We start from the raw sequence: 12,820 nt of genomic DNA on the forward strand, positions 1-12,820 counted from the left end.
TATATTATAATGTATATATTAAAAGTACTTTATTTTTTAACATTATTTGAAAGAAATTAGTTGACCTTGGTAATTAAAGTGACGGTTGGTTTAGAAGAGAAAAGATACCCTCAGACATATTGAATTATACTGTTGAAGCTGATATTCAGATTACTCGAAATGTTCTTGTTCTATCATATACAATTTTTATTTTCAATTTTATATATCTGACGATCATACCAGGGTAAGTCAATTATTATCCGCAATTATTAGTCAATTATTAGTCAATTATTAGTCAATTATTATTCTTGTTTATGTTGGTAGTACTGTCGTGTTGCATAGATGACGCATGCGTAATTTAATTGTTGTTATGTCTGTGTAGGTCTAATGCTGCTAGGTTAGTTCCATTATCGCTGCCCTGCCGTTAACCATGGCTGCTCCGCTTTCTGTTAGCAACAGAGAAGAGCAACGTTCAGTGATCCGTTTTTTTGTGGTCCGAAGATGTATCAGGGGGCGAAAATTTATCGAAGACTTTCGGTACAGTACGGGGCAGTGTGTTACCGCAACAGAGTGTCTACGAATGGATTAAAAATTCAAAAATTATCGTACAAGTGTTACGCACGACGAAGGAGCCGGACAACCGTTTACCGCCACAAATGAGAAAAATATTGAGCATCTACGTGACATGGTTTTCTTAGACAGACGAGTAACTATCGATGAAGTGGCACATCGTCTTCAAATTAGTCACGGTTCTGCCTACGAAATCATCCACAACATACTTGGGTTTCATAAAGTCTGTGCAAGATGGGTCAAAACAAATCGCACAGTTGCGTAAACGAACGCGCTTGGACATCTGCCAAAAACATTTGGTCGCTATGGTAACAAACGGGACATCTTCTTAGACAGAATCATCACTGGACGAAACACGGATCCATCATTACGAGCCGGAGAGTAAACGGCAGAGTATGGGATGGAAACATTCAAATTCGCCCTGCAAAAAAACGTTCAAGACCCAATCATTCGCAGGAAAACTGATGCTTACGGTTTTTTGATACTCACTAGGCCCAGTATTGGAACATTATGAGGAAAGGGGCACGACAATAAACAGTGCGAGTTACAGTGAGATGCTTCCTGCCAAGCTGAAGCCTGCAACAATTCGAAGCAAACGCCGAAGACTGCTGTCGAAAAGTGCTGAATTGTTGCACGACAATGCCCGTCCACATAATGCTATCCACAATGCTGAAACGCTACAGAAACTCAACTTTGAAGTACCGGCTCATCCTCTGTATAGTTCTGATCTTGCCCCTTCTGACTACCACCTATTTGGTCCACTCAAAGAGGCATTAAGGGGCAATCGATTTATTTAGGACGAAACAGTGAAAAAAGCGGTTGCTCTCTCGCAGCTAAACCGTAAACCTTCTTTTATGAGGGCATCAGGAAGCTTGTCCAACGATGGACAAATGCGTTGATATGCAACGGGACTAAGAAAAAAAAAAGATGTACATGTAAGTTTCCTATTTGTATTGCAATAAAATGTATAACTACATTGTGGATAATAATTGACTAACCCCCTCATTGAGCATTCCGGTTTAGTTTTATAAAAATGCTAGCCATGTGTATACAGGGATTGAATGCATGTTCAATTGTTATTTTACTTAATCTATTTTATCTATTCATTTCCTATTGTATTCATTTTACCTATTTCATTTATTTATTTCATTATTTTATGAGATGAATTTAGTGAAATCTAGCATGTATGGAAGGTTTTAAGTCAAAATTTAAGCAAGGAAAGCCCTTCATACTAAAGCTAGGGAAGTTGCATGAAAGGTTATGCAGATCATGGAAAGGAAGGTTTCAAACGATTAAAAAATCTTCGATTCAAACCCCCCAAAAATGTAATTGGGAATGTAGGATTCTTAATTTAGACGGATTCGACGGTTTCTGTTTACAATGAAGAACTTTTGATAAAGATAGCTGTCATTTGTTTTGATTTCATGACTTTTTTTTGTCATTTCAGATCAGAGAGCAATGGCAAATGATCATGGAAAAACTGATGCCGGAACAACATTAAAAATTGTGGAAATATATTTCCAAAATCAATCTTCTATTCGCCAGACGTATAGAGCACTTTGTAAATTTTTATGGTGCACATAATCGTTCATCACGCAACTTACTCGTCGAACTATTGATAAATTTCGAAAAACATTTACTCTACTCAATGAAGTACCTACGTGATTTCTTTCATGAGAAGTTGCTGTTTAGCAACCACGTTAAGCAAGTAGCGGCTGACGCCGTCTGTGTGATGCACAAGCTTACGAGGATTGCTCGAAAGGATTACAGGCTCTCGGGCCGTTTGTACACAGTGTGCCAAGATGTCTTCACACGTATGACCTCTTACGCGCGGTCCGTTTGGACGCATAGGTTGAAAGAAATCGAGCACTTATTCAAAATTTAAGGAGTGCCCGGCGCAGAGCCTTAATTGTATGCACTAGTGTTTTTTATAACAACCTTCTGCAAGGCTACCACTGTATTTTTAAAGGCTCTCCCAATCGATTTAGTGGTGAATGTTCGAGCGGCCATGTGGAAATTGCGAAGGGGCAGGGAGGCCGTGGTATTTGGGATGTGGTTTCGAGCCGGGCCTGTACCGGAGCAGAACGGTGATAGTAATGCACCGGTTCTAAATTTTAAATTTCGAACAGTTACCCATCTCTCGCCTGCGGAGGAGGCTTTACAGACCCGCGATGGACGTATGGCAGCAAGAATGCCACGCCACGACTAAGGGAAGGTTTTTGTATATATTTATGCAGGATCTGGGGAGATGGTATGCCTGTCCATCGTTTTTAAGGGCAATGGGAACACGAGTGCTCTCCAACCATGTAAATTTAAACCAATATTTGTTTCGGTTTCGCCTGGCAGCTGAAGAGTTGTACGTCTGCGGGGAGGTCCAGTCAAACGAACACATGACGTTCAACTGCCCAGCGCTTGGGATGGCCAGAACTCAGGCCACCCTGGAACTTTACGGTCAAGGGGAAAATTGGCCACTCACAAGCGGTGAGTCAATATGGCGACAGCCGCATTGTCGGACCGTGCGGGTGTTTCTTGATGTGTTTGCTTTGTTCAAACGACAAAGAGTGTGAATAAAAGTAATTTGCCTAAAGGAGAAGATTCCTACCGCGCTGCTGTAGGAATCTGTCCGAGAGATATGGCTGGCTACCCGCCAGATTAAGGCTCCAAGCGCTGTAAAGGCGCACAGGTACTTGCTGGAATTCAGCGACCTAGGCGTGGCAGCGGATTGCTGCGTTTGACGAGATAAATTTTATTATTCATAGTCATACATGTTTTAGTTGTTGACGGGATGCGCCTACCCATGTCAGAGATATATGACAAGTGGGTGGTGGGACACGTAGGCGAGTGGTGTATGGTATCACGTGTTATAATGTGTTATATATATAATTTATTTAAATTTTTTAAATTATTCAAAGTGTCTTTTTAATTTCTTAAAGACATTTGAAGAAAATGTTGTCGACTCGCTCAGTTAGTTAGTCTGCAGTTTACAAAATAATTAAATATCAGATAAAAAAGTTAATTCAATTTTTCTTATAATCTCAGTGAAAAATTTGATTACGTTTGACACTACTTAACTCTGTGGAGTCAGAAACCTGCTTACAATAAGTAAGAAAGCTTAAGTCTTTTAGTAGTATTAAAAATAAAATTTATTTCACTTAAGCGTAATATGAGAACTACTTTTGCGGAAATCAGAGCAGTATTTTGGCGGACGGGAAAACGCCTTTTTATGATTCCGCTGCTACATTTAAGAGAAAATTTATCCTTGTAAAATATATTCCCCCATCCATGTATAATGTGAGACTGATAGATTTTCTTTTACAGAATCACTGTTATTTCATCGGTAACATAGTTTGTGCTCATATAATTCCGACAACGTCTTCAAAATTGTTATTTCTTGAACTTTATTTATATGAATATTTTGTTAAATGTGATATGAAGAGTCGATAAAGGTATATTGAGTCTAAAGAATTTGTGGAATAATAATCGAGATAAAATTTTGAGATTCTTTTAAAACTTATACAGTAATTAACATTCACAGGAATAGTAATTCACGAAATTATATTGAGAAAAGATAGTCAAAATGATTTTTAGCACTCTAACCCAAAACAGATTTTCAGAACACTTATTTATACACTTTTATTTAACCGTTTAGCACGCACGATTTACGCCAATTTTCTCACGGGACATTAAATGATGTCCATGAGTATATTTTATGTTATGCAAAACTATAACACATCAGAGAAGTAAATGTTATTAAGTAATATAATTTTGTTAATATAATTACTTACGTAACTCTGAAGTAATCCAGCAGAGCAGTGTCACTACTGAAAATTAATGAAAAAAAAAAAAAAAATTAAAATACATGTAACGTTAGAGTTATTTTACCTCTATCAGTAAACTACTGGTAAAAGAGTTCCGCTTTTATTGGAAAGTAAGTAGTCATTAAAAGAGGATAAATTAATATATATTTTGTTTCTTCCTTTGCTACAAAACACAGGTAAGAGAAATATTATAAAGAAAGATTTTCTGGTACTTCCAGTATTGAAATGAAGAAATCATAAACACATTTCATTTGATATCCAATTGTTTATTTAAAATCATTTCTTCATATGCCTGGTAATGATACTGTACTTTATTAGCCATCACAAATTCTGGATTCATAAAATATTTCATAAGAACTTATTAAGGCGATGAGTAAATTAAGCGGCTGTATAAAATACTTAAAATATATGATGTAAATTTATATTTGTAAAATGTTACATTACGTTCATTTCTGTTTGGAAAAAATGTTAATTATATTAAGTAAAAATTAAATTGTTTATTTTAATTTATTTACATTTTTTCTGGCCAAGACTGAAAAAACATGACATTTTCTATTTTGTTTTATAATTTTGTACATAAACATAATTGAATATGTTTACTTATTAAGAAAAAAACTAGTCTTAAATTTCGTCATAAACAGGAATGTGTTCCCATACTCTCCTGACATGTTTCTCATATGTTTTTAATAACGAAATGAGGCGGTATTGAGGTCGATGTAGCCTTTTAGGCAAGGACTCTGATAAAACTGTAAGTCGCATTGACATGTGGACTTAATTTTTCGTATCGTCCAAGCAGGCTCTGTAACTTTCGAAGGTGATATCACTGTACGCTATGTTTCTCTTTTCCCTTATCGCTTTTTTGGTCAGCTTATTGTAAGCGGTCCGAAAAGTGTAAAGCTTAGCTCTCTGTCCAATATAATCCATAATCACAATACCGTATCTTTAAATTTTACAAGTAATTTTTGTAAAATCTCAAAGTGGCAGATCAAATCTGGACATCTCATGACCTCGTAAATGTCGTTGGTTTGGATCTCGTAGCTATCGGTATCCATATTTTTTATATCGGTATTTTTGGACCACGTTTCCCTTCATCACCGAGTAGTGAATATTTTACTTATGTTTAAGACCGACGTAGATGCGATTATCGAAATAGACAGTATCCTTCCACATTTCTACACCAAGTTTTCTTTTTTTATACCTCAGTCTTTGAATGCAGGCTTGGCGATGGATTTCTCATCTGTTTCCGATCAGTTGCTAGTTTGAAACTGATTCAACTTCGAACGCTTTCCATGTATTTGCCTAAGACAAAGTTATTTATTACCTTTTAAAAGTCATTCTCGAAATCATTCCTCACTTTTATCTTAAAGCGGTATTGAGATCTCTGTAGCCTTTTAGCCAAGGATTTTCGTGAAACTGTAAGATTTTACTCAACTTTTTCCCGAACAAGCCATTTTTGATCACCTTAGAACAACATAATGGCAAAAGTAATAGTATTTCAAGAATAGTGACATCAGTGCATTGTACATTCTAATTCCGAAGGGGAAGACACCCACCATGTGACGAATCTAAACGCCATACCAACCCCTCTTTATTCCTTATCTTAGAGGCTTTACTAGAGGTCATTTTCAAAGGCCTCAAGACATATTCCATCTTGCCTCAGTCAGGATGCCACCAAAGCGAAGGCCACACAGAACCGGATGGCTTTCCGTTTGTCGGCACAAAAGGCAGGTCGTTGTCTAAATCGTGAGATGGAAAGAATAATCAACGTTTATCTTGAATTCGATTATTAGAAAATCGAATTCGCGTTGGTGTTATTATTCTACCCATTCGAATTGTGAATGAGGATGTAACGAGATTACTATAGCCGTAGTAATTATTGGTATCAACATAGGCTATCTTAGCTGCTTTTGTGGTATGGGATATCAGCTTAATCATGTTTCTTTAACGAGTCGTTATACCAGCTCTTATTTCTGACTCGATGAACATGTACATGTTCGTCTAGGTGAACAGTTCTAACTGAACTTGCGTTACACACAGTATAGCGTCTAAAGCCAGCCATGGAGCCAATACGTAATGGGCTGCATCTAGATTGTATGTGTTTAGGCATAGCGATTCAAAGTTTTCAAATATGTCCACCAGTAACAAGACGTCACGTCTCAAACAGATATCATTTTATTTACCAAACGTGTTTCAGCCGATGTAATTCCATACATTTTGTGCATGTTTGTAATCGTCTTCATCTTTGTTAGAGTTGGTTATTCCAATGTATAAATGTTCTTTAGAAGAACATTTCTTTAGAAGAATGTTCTTTAGAAGGTCATTTCTTCAAGCTTCGAACTGGAGTCGGTGTAGTCGTAAGAATATACACCTTTTCTTGTAACTAGTGGCAATTATTGTTCCCTGAAATACTTCCAGATATGCTGGAATGCGTATTCCGGTAAGTTGGATGCCAGTTTGTCAAAGCTGGCCATAATAAACTAGAATGTGTCTACATTCTTTACCGATATATTTTCGCAAATGATTTTAGTAAACGTAATGAATTTTTCAGTCGTTTTCGGTATCACGTATATCATTTGGTCGTCATATTCCAGTTCTTTTAAGATGAAGTGAGAATTATAGCCTAATACATTTTTGATGAAGGCTGTGGTACTGGTTTCCTTAGTTCTGCGCAAGTTGCAACTGTTACACAGTGCTACTCTGTACCAGCCGGTAAACTTGCAATGGTCTCCCATCTTGTTGACGACTGGAACGGGAAATAAGTTTTGGTAATTCTTAAACGATAATGTAGACGGTGTACCAAATTTCCTCTGTTGTGGCATTTTAACATTAGCCGGTTTGTTCATCAAACATCATCAGAGGTGAACCTGCATTTTCCTGTCACAATCGACGTCTTTTCGGAAGAAGGTGAAACATCATTTGCATTATTTCTATTTTATGATCAATTTTCGTCAGCTGTGATCGAACTACATGTGATAGATTTAATATTTAATTATAGTGACTGCTCTTTTCTATGTTAATGAACAGCAAATCATAATTAACAGATTCTTCCTCATCGCACACTTTTATAGGTTTTATTTCATTGTATTTCTTTAGTACATATACGTTTATCGAAAACTTATTAGCTTTCTCAAACCTGGCTAAATCTATTATTTCAGTAGGATATTTAGCCATGAATGTCATATTTATCTTCCAAAACGTAGTATCGTTCAATTAACCATTGAGGATTCGGTCCGGTTACATGTTTATACAATATAGTTTTGATGCAGTACTTCATTTTGACGTTTATCACAGCTTTCTTTTCTTTAATTTATTTAGGGAGGTATACCTATGTTGAATCCCTTGAGGGGAAGTATTTGTTTATGCGGACTACCAGACTGTCTATGCTCAGCAAAGACCACCCGCTTTCTTTAATTATAAATTCCTTCTCTTCGTTTATTATTTTATTGAAAGGCCTTACCTAGTGCTTTGTCAATATCGGCTTCGTTGATTACTAGTATCAATTCTGTTTTAAAGTTTGTATCTTTTGTTTTGTGTTCTTCGTTACTGTCTACCATTTTTCTTCGTCTTTCATGTGTACATTCTAGGAATAGATTGAATTTTATGGGTTTTTTTACATTCTTTAAGCGACTCAGTAAGTAGATTTACAACATTCTTTTTAAGGCTGAGTAGGAATCTGTGTATAGCTTCTTCGCTAATTATTTTATTAATATGGTAGTATGTAACCAGGTCGTTATTGAATGCGCATTCGATTATGTTGACTAATGACGGTTTACACAATTCTAACCTAGAACTTTTTGTTTTTGATTCCTGAGGTGAACCGTTGTCAAGGATTGATCTTACTTTGTCTTTATTGTCCGGTAACCGCACCCCTTTTGTTTATGTTTTTACGGAGCAAGAAATCGTCGACGCTAATCAGATGTCGACTGTTATCCACCTTAGTAGTAATAAGAAATGCTTTTTCAATCCCCTTTCTATTTCACCTACACCATTTTACTCGAACATCACACGATGCAGATTTCTGTATCACCTTTATTCCAAAGTACCTTCGTTTTCTGTATTAAACCTTTGTATTCCAGAACAAAGTTGTAGGTAATAGGACCGGTCTTTTAATTGAATTTTTAAGCAGACTTTCTATATCTTCCCCAATGTTGATGAGGAATGCGATATCTTTTGCTTTATTATCGGAAAGTTTTTTGTATTGAAATAATTCCAGGTTACATTTATGACCGGGTATAGCCAAGAGACTGAATACAGTTGATTCACATAGATCACAGAAATCTAATCAGAGATACACAAGATGCAGGATTTAGATCTATGCAGATATACCGGATCGAGGTCCCCCACCACACCACCTGATGACATCATACCCCTGTCGTCCGGCTCGATCGCGACAACCTATGACCTTGAAGTGTTTAGTACCAGCTCGTTTTAACTACTGCTGAAAAGTTAAAGTAATTTTTCTTTATTAATAGCTTTTAATTTTAAAAAAAATATGAAAAAATTACATTTCTTAATGATTGCATAGTTTTTTCAAAACAAATTAGATTTCAAAAACTTTACCACATTAATAATTTGGTTACCACATTAATGAACTAATGTTAAGGATTTATATTTTTTGAATATAATTAAAACACACATGTAATTAATTTTTTACCATGTATAAGTAATAGAAAGATATGTACAATCCATTCTGAAACAATGAAAAATTAAATATTACATTACACCATTGAAAGGGATCCAGTGGAACAAATTAAATAAAATATGTAAAAATTAGATGAAATAAGTGTATAAATAAATAAAATACGTACTTATAAATAAAATAATTGTTTCAAAATTTTTAAAATTTATTTTGTACTATATGCAAATGTGGTATCAATTAAAATATTCTGGGTTCAAATTCTAGTCAGGTTTCATACTTTTCAAATGTTAAATTTATTTCTCGAAATTGACTTAAACTATCTGTATCATGACAAAGAATCTTATTTTATGTTTTCTTTTGTTTTCTGCCTGACTACTCTCATACTCTCCTTATTTATACTAGAGATTATAAATTCCTTACTTATAAATTTTATTTTGAACGGTGAACCTAAATAACTTCATCATGATATCCTCATGATATCTCATCCGAATCAAGGTCCAAAAATATATATATATTTTTTTCCAATAAAAATATAGGAATTGCAGGAAAACTTTCTGTAAGTTTACGAGTTACAATTATTTTACTGTTTTAATAATTCAACATACTTTGTATTCTTCTCATATATCTTACTACTTCTTAGTTTGTATGTTTAAAAGGTCATTCTATCTTATACTGGCTTCTTCTATTCTCTGGAAAAGTGTTTTAACGTAATTAAAAAATTAAATTAATTTAATTATTCTCAACGTCGTTTTTTCTCTTCTCTTTATACATACCGCATTGGTTTGTTTTTTATTATATGCACGTTGGCTCTTATTTCTTTCTGTAATAATTATTTATGAATATATCTATTCATTTATTTATTAAAAATAATCTTAACTATAATGTTAATAAATATGTGTAAGACTTTTGACCGTGTGTACGTCGAAACTGAAAATGACTGTCAAACCCAAAATGCTCAAGCTTTAATGTTGATCGATGAGTTTCCTGCGTTCAAATCTCATTACAATGTTAACTCATTGAATGGAGTTGTTTGTCCCAATCTTTGTTATTACACTGAAGAAGAAACATTAAAGAAATTCTTAAGTCAATGTGTCACACAAAGCCGAAGGTTGAAGATGAGGAGAAATGGTAACGTTCTTTTGATTTGTGTTCATGCATACCACAACCAATGCAATAATTTAATGCTAGAGTTTACAACACACTGCACTTATATATGAAAGACAAGTAATCTGTATTCATCGAATGGAATATCATGAAGGTCATCCACGCAAAGATTGCCCAGTTTGCATCAACTGAAAAGGGAATCGCAAATGTCGTTCAAGGAACTGTCCGGTTTACACAATGGAAATGATTATCCGGGAGGTTAAAATCTTGCATAAACTATGTTAACCTGAAACAATGGAAATTGTCAGCAGTCGAACACCTCGACCAACAACGATTAATACAAAAGCGGATTTTACTCTTTCATCATCCTAATTATACCCTTAACTGTTTACGCTCTTTTTATAATATTACTAGTTGCGTCGGGTCACTATGACCTAAACATTCGTAAATTTATATTACAATATTCAAATTAAAAAGAAATGAACGCTTATATTCGAAAAATAAATTATTTTTTATTCAAATAAAAATAAAAATCTCTTTGTTTAAAACAAAATAATCAAAGAAAAACGTTAATTACAAAATCTTGTAAAAAATAAAGAAAGATCTTCATTTTTATTGAACTTAGCTGTCGGAAAAATATAATTATTCCCGATTGATTGAAGACAAACTTATAACTTATCTGTAAATATTTTTTCAAATAAAAATATTTGAACTGAGCCGGACATCTACAAGTAAATAATGCACAATTTGCCTGGTGTCAAATTGATGTCCTGAACAATACATTTGTGTATATTTTTTCTTAAATTTATTATTTCAGAGTTAGAAATTCTTTATTTCCAACACTTGGGAAGTAAGACGTCCGCAGAACATCGTTAAACAGATCCTTAATGTAGATGGTGCCTTTAAAGGGTAGCATGACAAGCATCTTGTGCGTCACTAGTCAAAGCCCGGAGATTTCCTTAGTCGGTGATTTCTTTAGCTCATTAATTTAGGAATTTTCCTTGTAGAAAACACCCTAATAGGGAAGCTGATTGGCGTTGGGCTCTCAGGAAGTCTTTAAAATTTACATCATCAGGACCCTCGTCAACGTGGGGTTGGAACGTTACTTCTAGGTTAGAAGCAAATAGATGAACCTTCACTCTGTCATTCCTCGCCCATGATCAAGTATGTCTTTGTAGGGAAGGGAACGTTCCTGGGGAACGTTGTAGTCCCTTCGTAAATTTCCAAAAAGTACATCCGTCTCCATTCAATTGAGAAAGATTACCGATGTTCCCCTTGAGTGTCTCGTCTCTGATAATCTTCAACAAAATCCTCATCATCCGTGCCGTTATATTATGAAGAATCCTGTATTCTGCCCTCCTGAATTACTTCTAATTTCGCTAACATACCGCTTTAAAACAATTAGATCTGCAACTTTCCGCGGATAGGTATTGTCTCTAGGGTGTGGCACTTTGAAAGTTTATAGCTGTAACAAAGTGGCACATGCGCATGCGTAGGTTTTGTAAAAATTTACGTATATTTTACTTTTTTTTTTCTAATAAAGAAATTGTTATAGTATGTGAAATATTAGAAAAACTGATTAATTTTTTGATAGAAAGACGTGTGAAAATTTATTTTACGTAAATGTCGGAAAGCAGAAAAGCGGGATAAATATTATTTATACCGCTTTAATTCTCCCGCTCACCTGTGACGTCAAATGACATAGCAAGCGACTGCAAAAGCTGTACATCAGTGCTACCAACTTTTGAAATATTAAAAAATAATTAATATTCATAGCAAAAATTAAATTAGGTTGGCAAGCCTATGCGATTTCAAATCTCCCGTTCCAACAAGACGAGGGAAAAGGGAATCTACCACAGGGAAAAAAGGTAAAGTCTATGACGGTGGCTGCGACACTAGCGCTCTTAGCGGTGACAAGGGGTACTAGTGGTGCAGTAATGCTATTTTAGCAATACTGGGGGTTTTTATGTAATAGATCCTTGAATATATGTATATATTTATATAAATAAATAACTGTACTTACGTTACATAAATTCTGTCTGGTATATCATCCCTAGAACGATTTCTAAAACAAAATTTTCATGGTAATAATACTAATGCTCTTTAATGTGTATTTCCAAAAAAAATTATTTACAGTACATAGAGACTATTATTTACCCAATACCTCTCTCTCAATAGTGAGATGCCATTTAATTTTACAGTACATAGTGCAAGATGCCTGGTAAAGTATAAAAGTACTCTCACTCAATTGGCTTAATGTGATTTTTCCACCTTACAAGACATCACATAATAATATGCACACTGAGTTTTGTATTTTAATATAACACTTATAATTATTTATCAGTTTCTTGTTGCGAGACGTAAGATTTAAAATGAACTGTAATGTACCATTATAGCATGTTTACAACTGGATCTTAATTTAGACTTTTCTTATCTTTGATTTTATTTATATCTTAAAATATTTAGACTACCCTCATTATGGTGGAATGTTTTGTTTTTCTTCAGTCAAAAGAGTAACTATCTTAAAGTTTCACAGCTACCTCAGAAAACTTCTTGCTCAGCGCTGGGAAGTATGTATCTAAATTCCGATCAATATCATGTTAGTTTCTTACTGACAATTTTTTTAACGTTAAAAATATAGTCTAACTTTTTACATGTAATATTTTCTTTCTTTTTCAGTAAATCAAAGATAACAAAAAGAATATGTTGA

The 12,820-nt window shown here is 34.6% G+C and overlaps 1 protein-coding gene across 9 annotated transcripts in view; it reads right to left on the reverse strand.

Moving 5' to 3' along the window:
• The window catches only part of LOC142330108 (uncharacterized), a 68,730-nt gene that overhangs the window by 17,696 nt on the left and 38,214 nt on the right, over positions 1-12,820 (reverse strand). For 7 of the 9 annotated variants that reach the window (XM_075375181.1, XM_075375180.1, XM_075375176.1 and 4 more), the window contains 3 exons: positions 12,134-12,175; positions 9,022-9,057; positions 4,335-4,370 (listed from right to left, as the gene is read on the reverse strand). In XM_075375181.1, the coding sequence (XP_075231296.1) occupies positions 4,335-4,370; positions 9,022-9,057; positions 12,134-12,175 (114 nt within the window). The remainder of the gene's footprint in view (positions 1-4,334; positions 4,371-9,021; positions 9,058-12,133; positions 12,176-12,820) is intronic. The other 2 variants (XM_075375178.1, XM_075375173.1) reach the window with 1 other exon arrangement.

The sequence above is a fragment of the Lycorma delicatula genome, chromosome 9 (genome assembly GCF_047948215.1).
Source record: "Lycorma delicatula isolate Av1 chromosome 9, ASM4794821v1, whole genome shotgun sequence".
Lineage (NCBI taxonomy): Eukaryota > Metazoa > Arthropoda > Insecta > Hemiptera > Fulgoridae > Lycorma > Lycorma delicatula.